We start from the raw sequence: 27309 nt of genomic DNA on the forward strand, positions 1-27309 counted from the left end.
TGTGTTGTGTCGTACCGAAATATGTTAAACTTGACGTTGTAACAATGAGATAATAAAATAATGAATAATGTTTGGATCTTAATCATTAGGGAGCCTATCTCTTCAATATGGATATTATTTGAGAATGCACTCCACTAGCTAATGAGGTAAGAAAGGTAAGTAAAGTAATAGAGCTGACAGATATGATTGAGTAATGAAAAAGATGACTGTATACAAACAAATGTGGTGTAACTGTATTGAGGATCTAAATTTTGAACTAGGCAACATAGGGTACCGTGAATATTGTGCAGTTCATGACACTGCAGCTGGGAATGAGAGCTTAACAGAAAGAGCAATATTTTAGTGAGGCACAAGTCGTATAACGCTGCATTATCGGATCTATAGGTTATCTGATAATTTCTATTTGTTTTATGAGGAATTATGAGCTTAAAGTGGTAATACCGGAATGAAGAACAGTAATTTTGCTGAGTAACTGATAATTGTGGTGCTAGGCTGATGTGAATGTTCTGACAGATCAACTATTTGGCAGTATTTTGTGAGGATTTAATTTTCTGGTTGAATGAGAGTGGTGCTCAGAGTTGAGTGGAAAATAGGCCAATGATTTCGTACAACTTCCATTCCTTTGATTTTGATTTGAATGGTAATTAAGTTTTTTTTTTTTCCATAATGTAATGACTAGTAAATCTATGCTACTGCACATCTTGAGTTTTTGCTATTTTAAAAATGGGAAAGAGACACAAATCTTTCAAATTTCACCAGTTTTGGACAGTTATGTACTAGAGTAGTGTAATGTGTACTTGATTTTAAAATTTTTTCTTAGTCCCCACCTTTAGCGCTGTAGCCAATTTTAGTGCTGATTATTGTGATGTTATGAGGACTGTGTAATGTATTTATTTATGAAGTGATGACCATTATCTGCCATTAGTGTTAAACATTTTTTCCTTATATTTAGAAGTAAAAGTGAGTGTACCAAAGTAGAGTATTTTGTCTAATTTTTTTTATGTACTGTGGCGGAGATGAACCACCTCCAAGGGAACTGATAGCAGTGCATTTCCTTACTAACTGCCACGTGGACCTGTTGAAGGCGTGGACAACTCATTAAAAGTGTGATAAAGCTTGTGAAAAATACTAAACATTGAGCAAGCGAAATTTTCTGTCTAAAAAGTGAACTGCAATGCACAGTGTAATTTAACTTTTAGCAACTCATGAGGGTTTATTTTTTTAAGCAAGACAGGTCTTGTATAAAGTGATATGTATCTTAGAATGTAATCCTTGTTTACCCAAAAAGAACCTCACTTATAATGAAGATGCCTAATTTTTATTAAAAGTATAACTTGTTTATATTTGGTGCCATTGTACAATACACTGTATGTAAGCATTTTGTATGGGGATTTTCGTATGGGCAGTTCATATAAGAAGTTTGAAAAATATATGTACTGTAGTTTTGATAAAATTTCTTATGTAGTGTTCTATTTGCAATATCTGTCTGGTCAATCCAATGAGGGGGTGATGTGACAAAGCAAGCTGGGATATTTTTACTTCCCCTCTTGTTTTGCCATCTGCCTCCTTAAATTCATTTTTTCATGTTTGACTACCATTAACATACGTGAGTATAATCTGCATTTTCATGAAAGAGAAAGGTTGCCCTCAGTTGTAAAGAATATAGCACCAGACTTAATTTTGTGCTTAATTTTGTGTATGTAATTGATTTTTGAATTTATTTTGTTTATTTCTAGTTAATGTCTTTTGTTATAGTGTGAAATCAGTAATTGTTTTGTAACTTAAATTCTATTTTTGACTTACAAACAAATATAAATTCTGTACTAGTTATAAACATTTGGAAGACGAAACACTGGTATTCTTTGAGTATTTATTTGGCTCTATTCGAAAACATGTTAGCAAAATCAACCCTTAATTAATTCCAAAGTAAATAACAAGTTCATCAAAAGTATTGTTTGTATAACTGTATGTGTTAATTTCATCATTTAACCCTTCGGTGGTCAAGCCTGCGGCAGTCAGCCGCAAGATTTAGTTTTCTGTTAGTATCACAGATAGCGTTACAGTTGTGTCCACGTCCAGATACATATTTGTTGTTCTCAACATATGTCACCACTTACTACATTTGCGCAACTCATGCTTCCAGCAGTTTGGTCGCTATTGTTGTTTGAAATGTATGTGTTGGTTTGCGGTGTGTTTGCCGCTACGCACCTTGTGATGTAAGTATTTTGTTTACTTGTGTTTATCTTTCACCTCAAGGCAATCTTTCTTTGATATTAGTATAGAATGAATATTCAAATCAAGTTAAAGTTCCCATATGCAATTTTCATTACTTCTTACAATCTTGGATACTGATTTGCTACAGTGTATTACCTTTATAAAAAGGTGTTTCATTAGGTCTCATAGAAGTGTGGAAATGGGGAAAAAGAAGGCATTTGACGGGTACAGTCTAATTGTACGTCCTGAAGACTATGAGAAAGTATTGCATGAATTGTCAGAAGAAGAATTACAAGAATGGTCAGATTCATGTGAATCTGAGTTGGAAGAGGAAGTTATTGAAGAAGAAAATCACAGCAGTGACTCCGAACAATAAACAGAGGAAACAGATGGCCACCTGGTTGAAGAGGGGAGATAACAAACAGATATTTACCGATTTTACGTAGGAAAATATAAAGAAACTATTTGAAAATGTGAACCACTTCCTTCTTCTTCTAAAACTAAGGCCAAGAACATCCTAAAAGTTTTGCCAGGTCCAAAAGCAAGTGCTGAAATTATGTAAAATAGAAATTGATACATTTTACCTATTTATTACGGATGGGATGATTGGCAACATTGCGGAAAATACAAACCGATACATCCAGAATAGTAAAAGAGCTGAAGTTCAATATTCAAGATTGCGTGACTGCAGAGACACCACAAAACCAGAGATAAAAGCTCTTTTAGGTGCACTGCTTCGAACACTTAGGTTCGATGACCTGGGTGCCTGGAATGAAAGAAAAGAGTGACAAACTTGTACCTATTCGGGACTTCCATCAAGATTTTGTCAACAACTGCCTTGCTCACTACAATGTCAGCGAGTTTGTCACTATTGAAGAGATGTTGCATCCTTTCAGAGGATGCTGCGGTTTGTACGGTATATCCCTAATAAGCCTGCAAAATATGGGATCAAGGTTTATGCCTTGTGTGATGTCAAAACATTTTATACCCTGAACTTGGATATTTTCTGTGGCAGGCAGATTTTAGGACCCTACCTGAAGTCTAACAAGCCTGATGACATTGTGCAAAGATTAGTGACACCAATTGAGAAAACAAACAGAAACCTTATGACTGACAATTTCTGCAGTAGCTACCCTCTGGCTGAAAATCTCCTCGGCAAAGGTTTGACTTTCTTGGGACAAAAAAAAAAAAAAAAAAAAAAAAAGAAAAGAAAAGGAAATACCTCAAGAATTCCAAGCAAATAAAACCCGAGAAGTCCAGTCATGTCCATTCAGTTTTCAAGACGATTTTTGTATGGTCTCGACTGTTCCTAAACAAAACAGCTCTGTGATTTTTTAATTGACAATGCAAAGCACAAATGAAATAGATCAAGAGACTGATAAATCGAGTGTGAATTTGGACTACAATGCTACCAAAGGAGGAGTAGACACAGTAGATCAGATGTGCTCATCCTACAGTAATTCCAGAATAATGCGACAATGGCCACTTTTCTACAGACATCTAGGTACTGCTGGGATAAATGCAAACATTATTTTCAAATTCAACAATCCTGATAATAAAGAAAGAAGACTAATTTTTTTGAAACATCTTGCTCTGGACCTAATGGAAGAATATTTGAATCAACAAGCGTTACTTGAGACACTTCCCAAGAATATTCACGCCCTCTAGACGAAGTATAGACACGAAGAAGAGAAGACCAAGGAGCCAACAAAACCTGGAATTTAAAACAACAGAACCAAAACAGTATGTATGAAATGCAAGAAAAATGTATGCAAGAAACATAGTGTCATAGATACAAAATGTGTGCAATGTGAAAGTGAGCTGCAAATGGAAGTTGACTAATTTATTCACAATCGTAAACAGGAGTGGGAGTTTATGAATGAATGCTCCATTTCATAATGTGTTCCCTTGTTACTTTCTTTTCATGTGAATCAGTGCAATTAAGTTATATAATTAAAATAACCATTAAGGCAATAAAGAATATTGGCTTGTTATAAATTACAATGGCAATAATAGACAGTTGTGAAGGCAACAAATAAATAAAAGATTATTTTTCTAGAGCCATGTAATGTTATTTTTTCTCCAATAAAATGTAACTGGCAATTATATAACGATTATTTTTTCCTTGGTTAAAAATGTAATACTAATTGCGATGTAAAAGCCGCAACGCGCCTAGTATGGAAGTAAGAAAGGCGCACCCTCTGATGGGTTAAACAAATAATTTGAGTTAATCCTAATAGTAGAAGAAACTGTTAAAAAGAACCAATTTTTCGATGTATTCAGTTACTTTAGTGAATTATGTTTTAATTGTAATTTCTGTAAATTGAACATCAAACAATATATAGTTTAAGTACCTATTATTGTGATGATTATAAGGGCCCGATTTTTGGTCCCGAGACAGTCAGTCCACGACTGATTTTCAGACGAGGAATCTGTGCTGGTTAGAACAACAATAATGCATTAACTTAACAGTGGAATAAGTTTAACACAATTAAGCCTTGTAATGATGGTGTCTGTTCAATACGTTCTGCATTACTCTGTAAGAACTGTGAACTGTGTGGTTAGGTTTTTACTGCTTATAGATATTCAACAGTAAACTATTGTAGCAGTATGCTGATGTTTGTCTGCAAACTATTAATGAGGCTTATCGAAAGTTAAACAATAGTTAACAGACCATATAACTGTGTATTATTGGGGGGGGGGGGGGGGTGAACAGTGAAACTATGAAATGCAACTGTGGAACTGTTGGCTACAGCATTTATAGTAGTCAGTGTTGAACTTCCACCCCCATTTTTCAGCCAGTATCACAATGCAGTACATCGACACCGAGGACCATCAATGAAGAAATAGAGCAGGCGAATGTCACGAGGTACTTAATGTAGACACAGAAAGATGATATGTTTGTTTGGCCACAGGAGAGTAATGACAGACATTTCAAGATAGATGTCAGTTATCCCATGGAAGACTACTTACAAGGATTCAAGAACCATTATTAACAAGCAGTATTGGAATATACTACAACTCCTTACAAATTTTTCTGGTTCTTTGACGACAAAATTAGGTATGCCTGCATTTAAACAGTCATTGTTTCTGCACTTCATCTGCAAATGGAATGGAAAGAAATTTTGACTTTCGGTATCATGCTAAGTGGTTGGCAAAGTATGTATGTAGATATTAAACAAGATTGATAGTGTTTGGTAGGGTTAAATCAGTCAATTCTGAGGGAACTCAGTTAAAAAAATAGTGTGCTAACAGCAACAGTTAGCAATACTAAAAACAGTAAACATACATAACCAACACGAGTTTAAAAAAAAAATATACCCTGTGAAAGTGAAATGTTTGGGCGATGTGCTCTCACAGTACTGAATATCTGACACCCTGGTGTGCACAGGACAACGAAGGACAGGGTGATACACTTGATAACAAGATCTTAAAGCATCCTAAGTAAAATCTGATTTTATCCATTAGAAATGTTAAGTGGAATGAAACAGCAGATTAATGTTATGGAACATGTACCCCACAATCTTGTCTCGTAACTAACAGTAAAAGAGTAATGAAACACTTTGATGTAGTAACAGATCTGCAAACAACATATGTGAATTACACCCAGGGATGCTTCACAAATAAGATGTAGCAAAATGGGTATTGCATAAAAACAAACAGCATTTTATTTAGTTGAACAGACAGACCAAATGTCCAAGAAGACATTATTAATAATATAGAAGAAGCTAAGTAGGATTTTGCCATTTGAGTAGCAAAATAACATATGATGGCCTAAGCAAAATTTGGTAACAGCAAAAAAAGCTTTTCTAAAAGTTAGGCATGTTAACTTCTAATATGAATGTAAAGGTTTGAAGTCTTTTTGAAAGTATTTGTTGGAAGTGTAGTTCTGTGAAAGTGAAATCAGGATAATATACAGTGCAGACTAAAAAGAGAAGAGAAGCTTTTGAAATGTGTGCTACAGAAGAATGCAGAAGATTATATGAGTAATGCTGGTTTCCTGTTGTGGACATGATTTAGTCAATGAAGGTGTAAAACTGTTCTTCTTTACTTCTTAGCTGCTCAAATATTTCCCTGAATGGCAATGAAAGACTTTGTCTCTTCCTTGCTTGATTATTACTGTAAGCAACTTAAACTTTCACTTTTCTTCAATAATATTTGAACACTTTTTTATACGTATGTATTGTCCACCAACATGCATAACAACACTAGATAACATATTTTGGATAAATGGCAGCATCGGTTGTAAAGATTGAAATCCATTATTGTGTGACCATCTTCAGTGCTAAAAATACATAAGAACCATCAGACATGATCTTGAACACAAATATGGCCATATTTATAATCATCATCAAAAAAATACAGAAACAGGAAAACATACCAGTGTATGGATTATCATTCATACCAAACTATTCAAACCTTGTAGGCCTATTTCATAATAGCACATTTTCCAACAGGTGTCTTACTTTTACTGCATACGATAATTTGGAATTACAGAAGAACTTATCTTGTGACCTCAGTAGTTGTCGATCCTATATACAGTGAGGTTGTAGCTTACACAGCTGACTAGCTAAGCTCAGTATAGCAAAATAAGCATCATAGTGTTCTCTACATTCCAAAGTGTACAAAATGCAGACATCAAATACAGCAAATACCATTAATAGTAAAAAACCATGCTTACATAAAAGTAACCTTTAAAATCACATGATGAGTGTGAGTAACTACCTTCATGATTATGTGAGAAGTATTTATAACAAAAATATAAAGACTAATGAGCAGGAATGTGTGCCAGTTATGAATAGTAATAGAAAGAAAAAAATTGTTAGTTTGCCTTACTACAGGATTTTGAGTACTAGAGTTTCAAAAAAATTGTGGTGGGCATCTCATTTTCAACCGAAGACCAGCTCCATAAAATGTCAATTAAAAATATGTATAAATTTAATTATTTTCAAGAGTCAGTGGTCTACAGATTACAGTTTTCTGATTGTAATTCTTTTTATGTGGGGCAGATGGGGAGAAAACTCGAAGTAAGATATCATGAGCATTTTGCACTGGGTAGGAGAGATGTTTCCGATAGATCCAACTTTGCAGCACACTTGATTGATACAGGCCGTGCTCTTCCTGACTTGATATCGCGGCTTAAATTGCTGCAGAGGCGAGAAAAAGGCAGATATATCAGTCTCCTTGAGGAGATAGAGATTTTCTGTAATTTGAAATCTTGGAATTGCACATTGCTTAATGAGCAGACACTATGGTCGCAGGTTCGAATCCTGCCTCGGGCATGGATGTGTGTGATGTCCTTAGGTTAGTTAGGTTTAAGTAGTTCTAAGTTCTAGGGGACTGATGACCACAGATGTTAAGTCCCATAGTGCTCAGAGCCAATGAGCAGACAGTTACAAAAAGTTGTGATTTTTGGGAGCACTTTGGCGAGAGCTGCCTGGTGCATGGCAGGAAGGCCACCCACAGGGCCGGTAACAAGACAGAATATCAGCTGGTATTACGCTGTTATACGATAGTAAATGTGGTGTGCACTTAGGCAAGCCAGTTCTTCAGCAATTTTTTGCTGTGAGGTGTTTAACAGGTTTCCTAACAGCAAATGGTGGATATTAGTTTTATCAAACAATGGAAAATCCAGGATAGAATGTAACAAAATTGTGAAAAAGAAGTTGCTACTCATCATATGGTGGAAATCCTGAGTCGCATATAGGCACAACATGAAGACTATCACAAATATAGTTTTTGGACAGTAAGGACTTCTTCAAAATTAGACAACACACACACACACACACACACACACACACACACACACACACACACAAATGCAACTCATACACACATGACTGCAGTCTCAGGCATCTGAGGCCACACTGTGGGATCCCCCCCCCTCCCCCTCCCCCCTCTCCCGGACCAAGCGCATGGGCTGGCCTAGAGCATGGCAGGAAGGCAGTCCACAGGGCCAGCAACGAGATGGAAGATTAGACGTTATGATGCTCTTATACAGTGCAGCATATCGATTCACAACATGAGCATAAACTTGGTGTGCATTTAGGCAAGCCTCTTCTTCGTCAATTTTTGCTATGAGGTATTTAACGGGTTTCGTAACAGAAACTGGTCGATATTAGTTATTAATTTTGAGCCCTATTTGCAATGTATATTTGACATGTTCTCGTGTATTCATTGAAGGTACCACAGTCGCTCACTTTATCATTATTGAAATTTTACATCATTTGCACACATGAAAAATGGCAGTATTACAAGTCCAGTACATCATATGTGGGAGATTATTGTATTTTATATTTTTGATAACGTCTTTTTATTGCTATTTGAAAATGCTTGTAAAGAATGTACCATGATAATGTCAATCATTAGGTTGGTAAAGTCTTCAAATATGATAAGGGAGGGCTTAACATCCCATTGTAAAGGATTAATGTTTTTACATTTAACTGAGATTTTTGGAAATTTAAAAGGATGTTTCTGATGTTAACATGTCTGTATTTGTTTTTAAGAAGTTACTATGTGCTTTTATGCTAAGTATATTATAACAAACATTTATCTTGTACTTTACGTCAGAGGGTGTAATTTAATGTATTTTTTATTGTTCCTGTACTGTGGTTTTTAAAGTTTTGCTATGACTTATGACAGTAAAAAATCGTCATGTGAGTTTAAAGGTTACTTTTATGCAAGCTTTCGTTTTTTCTGTTAATGGTATTTGCTGTATTTGATGTCTGCGTGTCGTACACTTTGGAATGTAGAGAGCACTGTGATGCTTGTTTTGCTATAATGAGCGTAGCTAGTGGGCTGTGTATGTGTAAACTACAAGCTCACTGTGTGTTGGATTGGCAATTGCAGAGGTCACAAGATAGGTGCTTCTGTAATTCAGAATTATTGTATGCAGTAAAAGTAAGATATCTGTTGGAAGTAATCATCACAGTACATGATACACCTCATGGAAAATGTTGTGTTATTATGATATGGGTCTACATGTTCAAATAGTTTGGTATGTACTAGAATCCATACATTGATATGTTTTCCTCTGTATTTTTTTATGATGATTATAAATTTGGCCATATATGTGTTCATGTCCAATGGTTCTCATGTATTTTTAGCACTGAAGATTGAAGATGGCCACTCAGTGATGGAAATTGATCTGTAAAATAAAGGATTTCAATCTTTACTACTGATGCTGCTATTTATCCAAAATATATTGGCAATAATACAGTTGTGGCGCACACATTTCACAATGGAATTAGGCATCAATACTAGATAATGTCAGGCCCCTGTCAAATCACAGTTTGATGTGTGATCTTCGTTTGTGTCATTTGCTAGTTAATTTTAAATAGTGATACACATCTCTTGTCTGGAGTGGTTTGAAACGTAACAGTAAATAGGATATCTCATGAAGAGGTATTGGCTTTAATCAGAGAGAAGAGTGCTTTATGTCACAACTTGATTAAAAGAAAGTATAAGTTGATAGGAAGCAAGCAGGGCAGCTAAGGATAATTAATTTGGTTATGGAGGAAGGATGGAGGATAAATATTCTCAAGGGGGACCAAGATTTGAATACAGTAATCAGGTTCAGATGGGTATAAGTTACAGTACTTGTGCAAGGATGAAGAGACTTGGATAGGATAGAACAATGTGGAGAGCTGCATCAGACCAGTCCTCTGGTTGAAGTTGGCAAGGACAACAACAACAGATTGTTGGTAATAAGGTAGTTAAGAGTCAGACTCAGAAGAAATAGTGGGATATGAGACAAAACGAAGTAGGATTTGCAGAGAGAAAGTTGGACTAGAAAGGTGTTGTAGAGTGAAAAAAAAAGTAGTAGTTTATTATTATGCACTTCATTTTTTGTTTGTGGTATTTTGCATGTTCTGTGTGTCAAGTGGTATCTTCATTTTTTAGGCATATGGTTTGTCTGGTGCAATTGCACTTCTCAACAGTCTGGGAGTTCTACCAGCAAAGAAGGCATCACCTCATATTCTCTTCGAGAGACCTCCAGAGAGGCCCTTATTGCAAGAATCATTGCCTCATCAGTATTTGGACTTCCATTTGGGTGACACAGAAGAGCTGGAGGAGACATTAAACTACAGATTCAAAGACAGAGGTTTTCTGTTGCAAGCACTTACACATCCCTCTTGGAGTGACAATAGAATAACGGATTGTTATCAAAGATTAGAATTTCTTGGTGATGCAATATTAGGTGGGTATTTTGAGATGAATTTAATATTAATGGGCTTTTATTGATAACAAATTAGTTTTCAAGCTTGATTTAAATCCTTCTTTATGTACTTATTATGCTATGTGTATGCTTCAGTGTTCAAATATTTATATGTTACGTACACGCTGATTTCCATTTACATATTTCTTCCATATTTTGGTGTAGCGATAAGTAATTTACTGATTTTTGGGATGTATGTAATGTACGAGAATGGATCAAATGCAAGCATTAAATATCCAATAAAAAAGGAACAGATCGTGCCAGTAGTCTGTAAGTTGATAAGGGTGCTCATAAGAGTGTGCCAGATGTTCACTAGGCGGTATCATAGTGCAGATTCAGAAACGTGGACATAGAAACTGTGTGAAGACAACTGCACCTCTAGTTGCTTGCTCCAGGGCCAACTGTCCTCTGTGTTTCTTTTTCACTGACTGCATCATGAAATTGTGAAACCTGTTGAAATGGAGGTCCAGTATAGTAGATGCTTGTTAGTCTCAACAGCATGTGTACCAGTAAAGATGCGACACTGTGACTAATACTCCTCATCAGAGTCTGACACATCACTGTGTTAGTCCAGAAAACTGCAGTTGTCAAAGGCACAATGATGATGAACTTCAGAGTGATACAGCATGACATTTCAGTAACTGAAGACATTAACCAAAGTCCAACATACCATGTGATTTCGGTAAGTGCCTGCAAGGTGGGAGCTGACTTGCAATATGGAATTGTTAATGCAAGTGAATGACTTTCATAACGTGTTGAAAAAGAAGGTGATGGCCAATAACCACCACTGGACATGAAACTTGCATCCATTACCTCTGACCAGGAACAGAGAGAGTAAGGAATGACATTATATGCTGTCACAACCTTTGGCATGAAAAAGTGACATGTATTATTGTCTGTGTCTGTTTTATTGCAACATGACAATGCACAGCCCCATACGGCCCATCCAACAGTTGCAATAATCCCATACCAGAAATTTGAAGCCATCTGCACCCACCTTACTCATCATCTCTCACCAAATGATTTCCATATGTTTGGAACATTCAGAGTAGCAGTTGCAACATACCAGTTCTATGGCAGTTGCGAAATGCACAGCTCTGTTAATAAATGTGGCTCATTTGTTGTCATAGGGCTGAGCCATACACATCTTCTTTCATGCCAAGCAAACGTTCACTGCAGTATTGTATTTTACCAGTGATCCTGCAGTTGAATTACCAAAGCATTGTCATGTAATAACAATAAATGAAAAAAAGGTTGAAGTACAAAGAATAATTGATGTAAGCAACAACAAAAGGTTTAAGCTGTATGTACTGATTTATTCAAACACTGAAACGGGTGGTTCTACAGAGAGATGTCTGTTGGAATTGGTGATGAATGCTTGGCTTGTGCGCAATACATTTGTGATGTATGCTATTTTGACCACATCACTACTGCATATGAACAGTTATCGTGGCTACGTGCCAATAAGCATAGAGATTATCATTCCCAGTGTTAGCTGTATCGTCTTCTCAATCATTGCACTCTCTCCTGTTTATGTTCAACCATTACACACTACTGTCTGAACAACACTGCAGAAATATACATTCTCAACAAAGTAAAATTCTCTCTGTACCACTCCACAATACTGCCATGTTCTTTAAATCATTTTATTAGGACCCTGATTTTGGAACAATCTTCCTCAGAATGTCAAATAAATTAAAATATCTTTCAAACTTAAAACAATGACTATCACAGTAGCTCTCTCTTGTGCAGTCTACTCTTCATCAACCCTCCCTCCCTAATTACTTTTCCCTCCCCTTGTTTGCAGAGGTCTTTATTGAAATTCTCTTGTTTCTTAGCAGCTACTAACTTTCATTTAAAGCTTTTCCTCTTCCACTATCCCTTCCACTTTTTCTATTACCAAACAAGACTTAAAAAGTCTGGAACTAACAGTATCATTCTTAATGCTTCCATTATTTTATTATAATATTTTTAATAGTATTGCCAGTTATTGCATTTTATTAATGATGCAAATTATTATTATTATTATTATTATTATTATTATTGAGTTTTAAGTAATAACTAATCAGTATCATTCTTAACCCCCCTCCTGTATTTTAGTTCATTATTAGTGTCACTATTATTATTATTATTATTATTATTATTATTGCCAATTTTATTAATAATGGTAATTATTGTTATTGTGATTGTCATACAGTTTTTTTAGTTTGTCCTTGGTCAGATGTAAAAGAGGGCTTTAAGATCCTAATCTGGTCAGGCTAAAGCAGTAAATAAATGGCAGACCATGCTGTTTTCAAGGGCGAGACAGGATGAGCAGTTTTTCTAACACTGGGAAAGAAATTTGAAAAGTCCTCTCTTAAAGCAATTTCCTGTTCTTTTAATGGAAACTGAAAATGGTCAATAGAAAGATTGGAATTCTGTTCCAGAGACTGACAGGCTGAAAAGACTGAATATTAAAATAATTTTGTGCAGAGATTTTGGCACTCATGAAATCAAGGATCAAGCAGTAGCCCTCGTGGGGTGTAGAAGCTGTGTGCCCTTTGGATTGGACATGGTGTTTTCATAGTGCAGTTAAAATGTTGGGAGAAGGTGATCCTTCATGAGCAGCAGAGTTATTTCTTGTAGTACAGTGGATTTTGGGTTGAACCATTCCAGTTTTCTAGGTGAGTGTTCCCATTCAGCAAAAGTACAGAAATTCAATAGGGAGAGGCAGGAAGTTAGGATGAGGAGCCAGGTAGCAAGCTGTAAGGTGGCATTTAAATACACTAGTTTGACTCTGCAAGGTTTTCACTGCAGGCTATGAATTGTATTAGTGTCTATGGAAATTCAAGTGTAGTGTTTTAGCATTGAGTTGCATTCTTGTTTTGTCGTTGAGGAGAAGTTGCTAGGGGCCAGTTGGAGGTGGTGTATGAACTATTAGTGGTGTACATTTTCCAATCTATTGGGCGGTTGTGGCATTTTTGTGGAAGAGGTTGGATTGCTACAGAGCTCTTAATTATTGGCTTTGCTTTTGTGAGATCAACCCTTTCTCGCAGATCAAAGCAAGATTTGAGACTTTTATTTGGACTGAGTTGATAGAGTGGCAGTGCAGAGAATTAATCTGGGTCCACCAATAAACCTTTCTGATTAAATCTGTGGAGCAGAAAATTGCCTATTTTGTCTTGTGTGCTGCACATAGCCAATATCACATGGATTCTGCCCATGGGCACAAGTCCAACTTCTCATAATGATATGGAAACCCAAAGGTATGGACAAAAGGATCATTTCAACAGATTAGATGACCACAATTTTTGTCCGCATTTTTAAGTGCCCAGGTTTCTGTCTGATGACGAAGTTTACTGAATGAGTTTAACTTGTATAGTGTAAAGGGGGTAAGTGCAAAAAGATTATATTTTTGTCATAAATCATGAGCTACATGTTCTACCCATAACTATCAAAAGATAACAACAGTACAATATATGGAGTGGTTTCACAGTAGTTGAGCATAAGAACCAGTAAAATGCAGCCAGATATTCTCTTTGAAGAAATTTACAATCTCTGTGTTTTGGTATATGAAAGGTACACTGCTGTGGAATGACGCACAATAATCAGTTTGGAGCAAAATGTGAAAGGTATGCCATTTGAGACAAATGACAAGCTTATTTCATCAGAATATTAGAGGAATAATTAATAAGGTTGAAGAGCTTCTTCTCTCTCCAGAAAATTTAGAAGCTCTGAAAAGAGAGACATCCTGTGCCTATCTCAGCACCACATAACTAAAAGGTTAGAGAAGGTAAATACATTGTTCAGTAACTTTATTGTGAACACCTGTTAAAAGCCCCAATAAGCACCTTTTGCAATGCAGAGTGCTGTGAAAGATACAGGAAGAAAGTCAGTGAGGTTCTGGAAGCTATCAACAGGGATGTGGAGCCACGCCAACTCCAGTGCTGTTGACAGCTGTGCTAGGTTTTTTGATTGAGGACCCGTGGTGTGAACAGCTTGATTGAGGTGGTCCCACAGATTCTCGGTTGGGTTTAAATTTTGGGAGTTTAGTGGCTATGGGAGTACAGTAAACTCATGCTGGTGCTCTTTGAACCACCCAAGTTCACAGTGAGCTGTGACATATTACATTGCCCTGCTGGCAGATTCCACCATCCCAAGGAAAAACAAACTGCAAGTAGGGGTGGACATCATCGATTGTGCTTTCTGGCCGATTGTGCATAAAACGTGATTCATTTGGAAAGGCCATCTGTTGCATTCAGTGAACATTTAGTTGCGGTACAGTGTGTAAATTCCAGCCTTTATCTCCAATGAACAGCAGTCAGTATGGGTGCATGAATCAGGCACCTGCTATGGATGTTTGTATGCAGCAATGTTGGCTGAATGGTCATTGAGGAAACACTGTTAGTAGTCCATTGGTTCATCTGGTTGGTCAGTTTGCTGAGCAGTTGCATATCTGTCCTCCTGCTTACATCTCCACAACTATAGTACACCCCTGTCATCTATGGCGTGAGATGCAACACAGTTGCCTCAGCGCCAGTATTAGACAATGTTGTTTTTTCACGCATGGTATACGTTAACCACAGTGGCACGAACAGTTTACAAACTTGAACAATTTGGAAATGCTTCCACCCTTGGCCCAAAGCCAATGATCATGCCCTTTTGTGTGTCATAAATTGCTTCGTTTCCACATTACGATGATGACTGCACTGTTTTGCACAACCACGCCCCCACACACTTTTTGTACCCTCCACTGATAGTGGTACCACCAGCTGCCTTTAAGTATTTATAGCAAGTTGACGTTGAACATAGACAAGTTGTTACATATATTAAGACAGAACAAAAGTTGTAAAGTGTAAACTTTCATGGACGAAAATGCTAGAGTTATTAAAATGTTCCAGGCTATTATCCCATGGTCAAATGGATTTCACATTGAAACCCAACATTTCGTCCCCATCTGCGGAGGACATGTTCAAGGGGGATCATAGCTTCTTTGAATGTCTCATTCAGACCCTGGCTTGCTATTGAGTCTATTTGGCCAGGGCATAGTAGCCTGGAACATTTTATTAATTGAGAACAGCAGTTCCAAAACATTGTGACAAGTAGATTTTTTGGTAATCAGCACATAGAAGTGTGTGCTTGTGAATTAATACTGAAAAATAGTTCTCCTTTAATTGTAACTGTGTATAGATCCCCACTGGGATATTTTGAACTGTCTGTCTGATAGCATCAAGCAGTTAATAGTCTGTTGTGGTTTCAGTGTAAATTTTCTAAAGGACTGTGATATGAAAAATGATCTGGAAACCATATTTGGATCCTATAATTCAGTATCAGTAATAAATTTTCTATCACAAGTGGATAAAGACAGTAGGGCCGTAATAGGTAATTTTCCTTGACAAAGCTCAAAGCAAGGCAGTAACATTATCCCCAGTAATAACTGCTCTCTCTGATCATGATGCACAGTTATTTGGGGTAAATGAGATAGTGCCTTACAGTATAAATACTCCTCAGTGGAAATATAAGAATAATTGATGACTCCCAAACAAACAGTTTTAAGAATAGTTTACAGAGAGATGATCTGGGATGAAATTTATAATGAACCAAATGCTGACATAAAATTTAATCTATTGCATTATATGAATTTATCACTATTTTAAAATAGCTTTCTGCATAAGCTAATCAGAAAGGACATTTGACAGCATGTAAAAAGGCCATGGATCACAAGGGGAATTAAAGTATCTTGTGAAAGGGAAAGGGAATTGTCTCCACTGGGAACAAGTAAAGATCGTACAATTGTTGCACACTACAAAAACTACTCCAAATTACTAAGAAGAGTTATTAAAAAATCAAGGAATATGCATATTATGTCAGAAATCAATAATTCTGACAACAGACTTTAAGGCTATACGGAATGTTGTGGAATGACAGACATGACACCTGTCCAAGGAACAGGATAACATCACTATTGACTTAAACGGAAGTATTGTAAATGGGTAGTTACCGGTAGCAAATGCATTTAATAACCATTTGTTGAATATAGTAAAAAATATGGGAACAAACAGTTCAAGTGAAAAAGCACAGCAGTATGTTGAGAAACCACTTCTTTTAAAATTCAGTCATGTGAATGAATCGCCAGCTTCTCCTCCTGAAATTAAGAAAACTGTATACTCCCTCATAAATTAAAGCTAATGAGGATTTGATAGTGTTTCCAACCGAGTACTAAGGATTTGTTCTCACATAAGCAGCCCTGTCTTGTCTGAAATAGGTAATACACAACTTACTCAAGGCATTTCTTCCAAAAAGATGGAAGTATGTTATCGTTAAACCCATCTGAAAGAATGGTGATAAGAGAGATGTCAGTAACTGTCAACCTGTTTCACTACTGACATCATTTTCCAAAATTTTTAATGTGATGTATTCTACATCAGTATCCCACCTGAATAACAGTAATATCTTCAGCAAATCACGGTTTGGGTTCCGGAAGAGTAGTTCTACAAATTTTGCGAACATTAAATAAGAAAATAGCACTGATTTATAATTTCTGTGACCTATCTAAGCCATTTGACTGTGTGAACCGTAATATCCTCGTAGACAAACTGAAATTTCATGGAACTGATGGTATAGCCAACCAGTGAATATTGCCGTACCTAATAAGAAGAATTCACAAAGTTGTGCTTAGTAATTCAGATAATGTAATCAAGGGAGATTCCTCTCTTAGTTTGTCATTGTTCCTCACGTATGTAAATTATCTTCCATCTAACATAAAACACACAAAATTAGTTCTTTTTGTTAATGACATTAGTATTGTATGCAAACCAAGCATACGTACAGAAACAGAAGAAATGGTAAACAATGTTCTGAACAGTGTCATTGACTGGATTCCTGCAAAAGGTCTCACTCTCAGTGTTAAAAACACACAACATGATAGTAATTTCTTATATGAATTAGCATTTCATTGATAATTTCACATAGCAATTACTTTCAGGCTTGCCCTTTGTTTTACATTTTTCTTTTTGAGTTGTGCTTATTGTATTTTGCCTCTTACAAGTAGATATTACTTTATTGTGGGAGTATTAGTAAACTATGTGGCTCCTAGCAGTGCCGTTTTCTGCTAACTTGTGTCATGGTTGCTAATTTTTTCTTATATTTTAAAAGAGGTAATTTTTAAAATGTTATTGAGAATACCAACTAGTATTCAGTACAAATTTGATATTAAATGTAATAATTTATAGCTACAGTTCTTTATTCCTGTTGTTTCAGTTAATGTTTGAGTGTGCTTTGATTAACATACTACAGTATGTGTATGCACATAGATCACTACTACCACAGTGAGGAGGTGCTGAGCATTTGGACAGGCATACATTAAAAAAAAACAAAAACCTGAAAGCTGGTTAGCCTTTAATACAGTGCTACAGACAGACCCACCCACTCCCACCTAGGAGAGAGAGAAAGAGAGAGAGAGAGAGAGAGAGATTTTCTGTCATTTCTTCTTGCCCTTTTTTCATATTTTAAATACGGTCACTTTTTGTTTCATATATCCATAGTTGTGAGCCAGTCACTTGGCTCTGGAATGAGTCAGTACACAAAATATACAGTGGAACTTTAATTTTATGTTCTCCAATTCTATGTTTTTCGCACATCTACACCATAAATTTATAGCCCCTGTGAAAACCCATAAGATCAATTTGATTTTACATTCTTACTCCACATCTTGCTTGACTTCGTCCCATTTTCTTCCTATTGACATTTGATGCGACTGAACGAGTTATAAGGGGCACAAAATCAGACAGTTCGCACTGTGGGCGGTTGTGGAGTTAACGAGAGAGAGGAAATGCTGACATAATCCATGATCGGTGTTGCCAACACAACTTGCAATGTTTTGCTTCACCATACAATGATGATGGGTCAAGTAAATTTTGCACTACGTTTTGCAGGAACTGGCATAATTGTGACATGATGGCGACCAGGAATGTGGCTATCAGTTTGTCAATCACTATAGTGTCAAGTTGATATTTGGGGGTGTGTTAGTGACAGGAGAATCTCAGTTGTAGCAAGAATTCTATGGGGAATATGTTTTTGCTTGTGCAACGTGCAAAATTTTTGTGACAAGGAAAAATATGAATGTTACTGCTCATCTTTTCACTCGCAGCAATTTAAGCTATACCCTTAGAATTCCTGCCTAACCACACACTCAGAAATCACCACATATTTGAAAATAAGTAGTGAAGTATTTGTGACAAGGAACAGCATGAATTTTATTGCTGCTTATTTCATGTGTGTGAATGTAAGCTGTCGCCTTAGGTTTCTGTGTAACCACACACTCGGAAATCACCTCACATTCAGAAATAAACAGGCAAATATTTATTTCATCCATTGGTCTCTGACCAGAAAGAAAAACTTAACAACATCGAATATTGCTGAACATATTGTATTACAGTCATAACAAACATGATAACAATGCTAAGTTGAAAAACATATTGGCAGACAGCAAGTTGCAAAACTATAAACTCTAACTCAGCTAACCATAACATTATCCATTATGTTACAGCTTACTCATCTGAAGTGTAGTGCATTAGTTGTCATAAGAGCTCTTGAAGCCTTACATCTTTGATGCTTTGTTAATTGAAATTTAATGATTTGTGTAACATACTTGTGATACGGTACTTTCAATGCAGCATTGCTTTGAAACAGCTTACGGCACTCAAATGTCACACAGTACGAAGGAAATGAATAATGAAAGGGCACACAGTTCACACAGGGATCGTTCACAATTGCTCGCAAAAGTCGATAGGAGAAAGCCCACTAGTGACATCACCACTGCAAAATGTAGTGTGAAGTGGTGTCCACACTGCCACTGGAAATATGTTTATGTTGTGAAAGAATATAGAAAATAATCTGTCCATCTGTTTCTGACTTTATTTCTTGTCCCTCTTTCTGTCCACACTGCCAACAAACATTTCTCAGTGTAATCACGTCATCTGCGAAGTTGTTTGTTGTATTGTTTTCATATTGTTGCCACGTCACGTCTAGAGATGAGCAAACTGTAATATGTGCTCCTGCATTATTAATACTGAAGGCTCACTCAAATAAAATGAAAGACATTGTCCTTGCCATTCATTCTTTTTTTTATTTATTTATCATGACTTGTGATATGAAGGCCATAGGCATCTCCCAGTGTTGTATAGTTTTATAAAGTAAGGTTGCATTTATCAAAGAATTTCATAATTGGTTTTAAAACTGTGATATTATTGTGATGGAGAGTTTGTATAGTACTTTGTGATGGTTAATAAAATTGGATAAGTTGTTGTATGAAATTGATTTGTTGGTGTGCATGCAGTTGCCACCTTTGGTGAGTGAAAACATACTATACAACAACTGATGGGAATAACTTTCTACATAAGGGAACTGAATGTGGAAGACAGCTGTAGTTTCCATAATTCCACTTGGATATCATAAAAAAAAGTGAGAGAAAGGCAGCTACAACCGGACATGCTGTTAGTCATAGTTTTTTGTCAATGGGAGATTCATTTCAGAGCCTCGAGTATTTATTTCACATTTCGAAGCAAGCTACAACAGATGACCTTATTTTCTTTTTTACACAGTCTTTCTCTACAAACTGGAGCAGCAGTTTTCTGCAGAGTGTCTTGTTTTATTGCTTTTCTTGTAGTGCTTGCTTCATATGTTTCACAAGCAGCCATCACCCTGGTACAATGGTAACATCTTGACAGTCTGCTGCCTTGCCCACAGCAAAGTTTTTGAAAAACTTACAAGAAAAGAAAACAAAACACATAACAACTGTATACAACAGACAACACAATGCGACACATAAACATACACTTGCACCATGCAGAGGAGACATGTGGTAGCTGGCCTGAAACATTGTTTCCTTTTTTCTGTATGGGTACTGCTACGGATAGATGTTTCTGTGTTGTTTCTGTTTCAAAAGATGTTTCCAAATGGTGTCTACTTCAAATAGACGAATATGTGTTTCAAGCTTAGTGTGTACATGGCTTGAAGTCTACTCAACCCAAGTAAACTGCCATTGGCTAAAGGAAAACACGCACACACACGTACGTACGTACGTTAGAGTCCGACGCCTTTCACCATACTACAGTTTTTAGTTTAATTCACTATGTTCATCAGCTTTTTCTTTTTTCCGGGTGAACACAAAGGAAAGATTTCTCAAAAATATTTTGAAGTATAATTTGTGGTTGTAGCACCTTGGAAAAAAAGCTCGATTACCTTGTACACAGATACCAATTTCAATTTTTTGACGAGTTTTTACTTGCTGTTACACATGTGTGATCTTTTTAAGAGCTAATGAAATTTATTACCATAAATTATTCTATAACCATTGTATTGTACATTTGATTTCTTACATTTATACAGTTTTCACATGGTATTGGTGAGGATTATGATGTTTAATCATGTATGCCAGTTAAATAGGTTTTTGCTCCTACTTTGAGGTTTTAATGTTTTTCTCGATTCTGCATTTTCCTCAATTTTGCGGTTTTTAAGTCTGGATATCACAAAAAGTTAAAATAGAGGTTTCACAGAATAATCAGTACATATAATAATAAAACACACACATACACTATCAGTACAAAGAATATAGGTACATATACGGAATGTAAATAGTAATGATACAACAGTGCGGTAGTAGTATAAAGAATTTATTATCCTCAGTGGTGGATCCAATCGGTAGTCTGTTGAGGCACTACAGTTAGTGTCTGTCAATGCAACCAGAGATGTTGCTGCTGAGCCGCTGAGGCCGATAACAGCTTGGATAAAGATGAACAGCCATGAGCCAGTCTTGGACAGTATGTCGTATGAACTATTTTATATCTCACCTAGCTCCTATTGGGAATACTGACACTACTGTGGACTCTTGACTTTCTGGCTTACATTCTTGGTGTTTATTCAGTGCTCTTTCCATGACTACCTTGGCTTTGTATATGGATTACACGTTCACATCAGGCAAGAATGCTTTAAAGAGAACATTACAAAAAGTGGTGAATTCACCACAATTTTTCCATCACCAGGTATAAAAAGATAGCAGACAAAGAAGATTAGTGGCATAGTTCATGCATTATTAGCTTAGAAAGTTTATAAAGTAAAGAAATAAAGTGTTTCCGTGCATGACATTTTAATACTAAATTAACAAACTTTTCTCATAAATTCTATTAGCCCATGAGGATTACCTTTTGTTTATATCTGCAAAAGACTACTTCTGCTGAGGAGAATGAGTTATCAAGCAGATATTTCTGAAACATATTACCTCTCAAGCATTTAATCTTACTAAGCAGAGCACTGAAGATTTTTAGCACCAGTATATTTTACACCAGTTTGTACAAGTACCAAATGCTTTAGTTCAGTATGACGATGCTCTTTTCTTCATGATGTAGGCTGTGTGTTTGAAATTGAGCTGTGTTACTAATGATAAAACACACCAGAGAATGTATGTATTGAGATGGTAATGTAATCATCCCAAATTGTTAGATCTGTTTACAGCATGGAGTTTGCAGGTCCTATGAAGATTTTTGTAAGCTGGCATTTGCCCCAAAATATTATGCCATAACACATAATGGATTGAAAATAAGGTAGTCAGAGTTTGCGGACTTAGACATACTGTCGCCAAGCTAGGAGATAATCTTAAAACAAATATTGCTAATGACAACAGTTTAATGTCTGGAGAACATGGTGTTTCCACTTCAGCTGTATGACTGCCAAGGAATTTGAAGAGTACACATTCATTATAATGTGGACATTATGTACTACTAGTACTTCTTGGTTGTTCTGCTAATGTGGAAATGGAAACAACTCATATTCCTTAAATTTATCAGTAGTGACTTAATTGTGAACCAGCACAGAACGTCCTTGAAGATGAGATCAGAATGAGATATTATCCACAACCATACTTATGTCATCTTCAAATATTGTTTAAAGGTTTTTGTTGATTGACAGAGACAGATCATTCACACATGTCAGAAACAGCAAGGGGTCGAGCACCAAACCTAGTGGAGTCCATGCTGTATTGTGCCCCACTCAGATTCTCAGAATTTTGCTATACGGTATTTGATACAACCACTCAGTGCCTCCTCTGTATGGTCAGCAGTGATCTGTCCACATACTATTTGAATGTAATAAATTTTGTTGTGTTTTGTATTGTTCACATTTAGTTTTAAGCACATTGTATACCTGGACCATAAAAAGTTATTCTTGCCAATTTCCTTCAGATTTCTTGGTGACGAGTTATATATATGACAAGTGTCAGAAGCTGTCCCCAGGAAAGCTTACAATCCTTAGAGCAGCACTCGTCAACAACTGCACATTTGCAGCATTTTCTGTGAGGATTGGTTTGCAAAAATATTGCAAATATAGATCTTCGGAGTTGTTTTACAACATTGATGCATTTGTAAAATACCAACAGGAAAATAATCATGAGATAACAGCTGAGGTAATTTTTGTTATTGTAATTTTTCATTGTTAGTTGACATAAGGTTCAGCTGGTAGTATATAAATATGAAAATCACAATTTATGGGTAATTTTTTATCAAATTTCATAGTGCAAAGATATTTTAACTGTGACTTTCAATGAGAAAATAAGCTGCATTCACTACTACTTATTTCACTAAAGGAAGTAAAACTCATAGATGCTCTTAATTTTTAACAAAAGTTTCTGACAATATTTTTCAATGCCTTGAAGTAAAAAAATATTTCTTAGTTTGTTTCACAATAGTGAACTCTTGTATTCCAACAGTCTCAACTTCTGATTTAATTCAAAATAAAAGTTATAAATGCTGAACGTAAAACAGTCACCAAATCTCTGATTAGAAGTGGTGACAGTTAAGAGATTAGAAGTAATTAATGGACTCGGAAGAATATTAATAATAAACTGTCTTCAGTTGATGGATTAGTAATAACAAAACAGAAAAAAAGCAATAAACTAAAACTGATTTAGCAAGGAGAAAGTGCAGCAATGAGAATGCAAAGGACTTGGAAGAGCAGTTGAATGGAATGGACAGTGTCTTGAAAGGAGGATATAAGATGAACATCAACAAAAGCAAAACGAGGATAATGGAATGTAGTCGAATTAAGTCGGGTGATGCTGAGGGAATTAGTTTAGTAAATAAGACACTTAAAGTAGTAAAGGAGTTTTGCTATTTGGGGAGCAAAATAACTGATGATGGTCGAAGTAGAGAGGATATAAAATGTAGACTGGCAATGGCAAGGAAAGCTTTTCTGAAGAAGAGAAATTTGTTAACATCGAGTATAGATTTAAGTGTCAGGAAGTCGTTTCTGAAGGTATTTGTATGGAGTGTAGCCATGTATGGAAGTGAAACATGGACGATAAATAGTTTGGACAAGAAGAGAATAGAAGCTTTCGAAATGTGGTGCTACAGAAGAATGCTGACGATTAGATGGGTAGATCACATAACTAATGAGGAGGTATTGAATAGAATTGGGGAGAAGAGGAGTTTGTGGCACAACTTGACAAGAAGAAGGGACTGGTTGGTAGGACATGTTCTGAGGCATCAAGGGATCACAAATTTAGCATTGGAGGGCAGTGTGGAGGGTAAAAATCATAGAGGGAGACCAAGAGATGAATACACTAAGCAGATTCAGAAGGACGTAGGTTGCAGTAAGTACTGGGAGATGAAGAAGCTTGCACAGGATAGAGTAGCATGGAGAGCTGCATCAAACCAGTCTTAGGACTGAAGACCACAACAACAACAACAACATGAAGAAAAGGGAGGAATGAAGACAGCAGAAAAAAAATCGAGAAGCAAAGTAAAGAGAAAACAATTCCCACCCACATTGCCAAGGTTATTGAAACCGCACTGCAGAAGTTTCATTGGGAAGCCCTTACACATCCTCCATACAGTCTCAGTGTCTCCCAAGTCATTTCCACATTCTTGGAGCCCTGAAGAAAGACATTCATGGTCATCAATGTGCTTTGGATGAACAGGTGCAGGACTGGTTACAATCACAGTTCCATAGGTCACCACAAAAGTTTTTCCATGAAGGCATTGGCCATCTTGTCTTTCAGTGGTGCTATGTGGCTTTTACATCCACAGTTCCTGTGCACATATAAATCTTAAAACAGCAAGTCGAACACATGTGAAACATCATTGTACTTGGGTCAGTAGTCAATCTTTATATCATTCCTTTAAAACATAGTAAATAGTGGGGAATATCAGATTAAGTACAGTATGTTTGCATATCATAATATTGTATAGGGTATGAAAGAAAGGGGAGGAGAAGGGGGATATGTGAAACGGAGTTGCAGAATAGAGTAGGAGGCTTGGGTGAAGGAAAAGGAGTAGCCCCATACTCGGGGAATGAATGTAGGGGAGCAGGTGCAAGAATCCTGCATCTCCTGCCATGGCAAGGTCATAGTGGAGGTGGTTTGCCATTGCCTTTCTTTGAGGAAGTGTCAAATGTGGATCTATGTTGTGTGGATGACTGAGTGCTTGTACATTGTAATGTTGGTGTAGTGTTGGGTTTGTGATGTTATGGATGAAGGGGTGAGAGAGGGTAAAACCCTGTTGCAGCACATTGACTGTTCCCCTCCAGTAACACCAGGGGGTCACCAAGCCCGCGGTTCATAAGACTGCAGAGAGGTTTGGAACAGAATACAGGACATTGACACGAAGACTGGTGACCAGGAGCTGTACGTCACCATCTCTTCTCTTCTTGCTGGCCAAATACTGGAAGTGAAAATTTTCCCCCGCCAGTATTCAAACCAGCTTACCTCAGAATCAACCATCACTGCAAAGTCGTGCTTTAGTGACAGGTATCGGCAATTGTAGTCAAAGATAAATAGTTCGGGGGGAGGGGGGGTAATTATTAACAAGACCTGTAAATAATGATCAAAAGTGTACCTAGTAATTGACAAGACAAACCATCAGTATATCTATTTTGTAAATAGTTCTAGGAGTTGCTTTTCTCCAAGCACTGTCAGATCATTGAGTATCTTATACACTGTACTTTTCATGTTGCAGTTGATTTCGACTTCTTCTGAGATGATGATCAGTGGGGTAACAGCAAAATTTTAAGCTAATTGCTTAGGTCTTTATCATATCCATATTTTGAATAAGGAAGTTACAAAATTTTGTAAGCACCTGAATTTAAAAATCTTCTTATTCAGTAAGTACTGTTTGAAAGTGTATTATGCAATGAATTCTTAGTTTTGAAGCTTATCTTAAAAATTTTCCCTGGAAATAATCTTGCAGTTTTTTCTAAAATGAATCTCATTTAAATTGTGATTGCATATTTTATTTTTTGTACCTAAATTATTTTAACCTTACTTTCCATTGTTTTACGTAGGTGTTTAATTTCTCTATCCTGTAGTCATTGGCCTTCAATCCTTAGCCATTGGCCTTTGGAGTCTGCTTTAAAATGTTCACCCCCTTAATTTTCTCAGTCAGTATTGATAATAGATAATTTCAGAATTCTGTGAAATGTAGCTCAGAAGAAAGCATTTTCTTGTTTCTGTGGCTTGATTTGAATGTGCTCTTATAATTGAGTCTGTAGGTGTTGACTTCCTGTATATTCTGAAAGTATGTTGATTGTGTTCCCCCATGTAAGTCTAAAAAATTAATTGCTGCCTATTTTTTGTATTTCACAGTAAAGTTGAGATAAGGGTGCATACTGTTAGAGCTTGCACCAAATGTTCCAGTCCCCCACTATCACCTCTAAACAATGATACAATGCCATAAAGGCAAACTTTTAAAATTATAGAGGTTATTAGCATGCTAGAACTAGTATTGACAATCGGTAACTTCAAATTTAATAAGAAGACGTATGATCAAATAGATCGTTTGGCCAGAGGAATCTCACTTGTTGGGACATTTTCATGACAGAACCAGAGTGCAGGTTTTTTTAAATTATTACCTGACATGAAACAAAAATTTTATATATTATAAAAGGTATGTTGGTGACTTATTGTTGTGCAACTTTGAATAATTGGCAGGAACAGGGAATGGCATGTTTCCTAGCCATGTTCCACAGAATTCTGAAATTACCACTTATCATTAATGAGAAAATTAAGGAGGTGAACATTTGAAAGCAGATTAAAACAGCCAGTGGTTATAGGATTGAAGATACTGTATGCCTGGACAAAGCAATGGAAAGTAAAATTAACAAAGCTTTAGGTGCAAAAATATATATATTTTAATATGTAAGCATGACTCATATGGGATGCTTTTCAGGAAAAAACTGCAAGGTTGTTTCAGAAGAAACATATTAAGACAAGCTTCAAAACTAAGAGTGCATTGCATAACTTGCTCTCACATAGTGTTGACTGCACAGGAAGATTTTTGAATTTGGGAGTATATGAGATTCGTTGTAATAAGTGTAATAGTTTGTATATTGGCTAAACAGGATGCAACTCTTTGGCCAGGTTTGAAGAACACAATGCAGAGGTAGCTAAAGGAAAATCTATCTTCAGTAACCACCTTATTCAAAATAAGCGTATGAACAACATATTAGGAATAATCTTGAAATTTTGCATAATACCTCTAAACATTCACTGAAGAACATATTAGATGATGTGGAAACCTACAATCACATGAAAAGAAGAGCAGATAAGTTCCTCAATGATCAAACAGAACTTAAAGCAAAGAAATTGACTGAAAAGTGGATATAAGGGCGCTGTGTGGTGACAATTACTAGATGCTCTTTTGATCCATAATTTTTGATCTTGTTAATAATCTCCCCATCCCTCTCCAACTACTTACCTGTGACTATACTTCCCAAGTATTATCTGTTTTTCTTTCCTGTAAGCCTCTCTTGTGACATCCTCCTCCCTCATTCCCTCTGTGACATAATCTATACAGGATTATTATATGTATATGTATGGTATTTAATCTAATATACCCCACTGTTTGCTATGT

The 27309-nt window shown here is 36.3% G+C and overlaps 1 protein-coding gene across 7 annotated transcripts in view; it reads left to right on the plus strand.

Annotated features, from left to right (window-relative positions):
• The window catches only part of LOC126260799 (endoribonuclease Dicer-like), a 450082-nt gene that overhangs the window by 403957 nt on the left and 18816 nt on the right, over nucleotides 1-27309 (plus strand). For 6 of the 7 annotated variants that reach the window (XM_049958149.1, XM_049958148.1, XM_049958147.1 and 3 more), the window contains exons 21-22: nucleotides 10117-10414; nucleotides 22648-22868. In XM_049958149.1, the coding sequence (XP_049814106.1) occupies nucleotides 10117-10414; nucleotides 22648-22868 (519 nt within the window). The remainder of the gene's footprint in view (nucleotides 1-10116; nucleotides 10415-22647; nucleotides 22869-27309) is intronic. The other variant, XM_049958152.1, reaches the window with a different exon arrangement.

This window comes from Schistocerca nitens, chromosome 5 (assembly GCF_023898315.1).
Source record: "Schistocerca nitens isolate TAMUIC-IGC-003100 chromosome 5, iqSchNite1.1, whole genome shotgun sequence".
Taxonomy (NCBI): Eukaryota; Metazoa; Arthropoda; class Insecta; order Orthoptera; family Acrididae; genus Schistocerca; species Schistocerca nitens.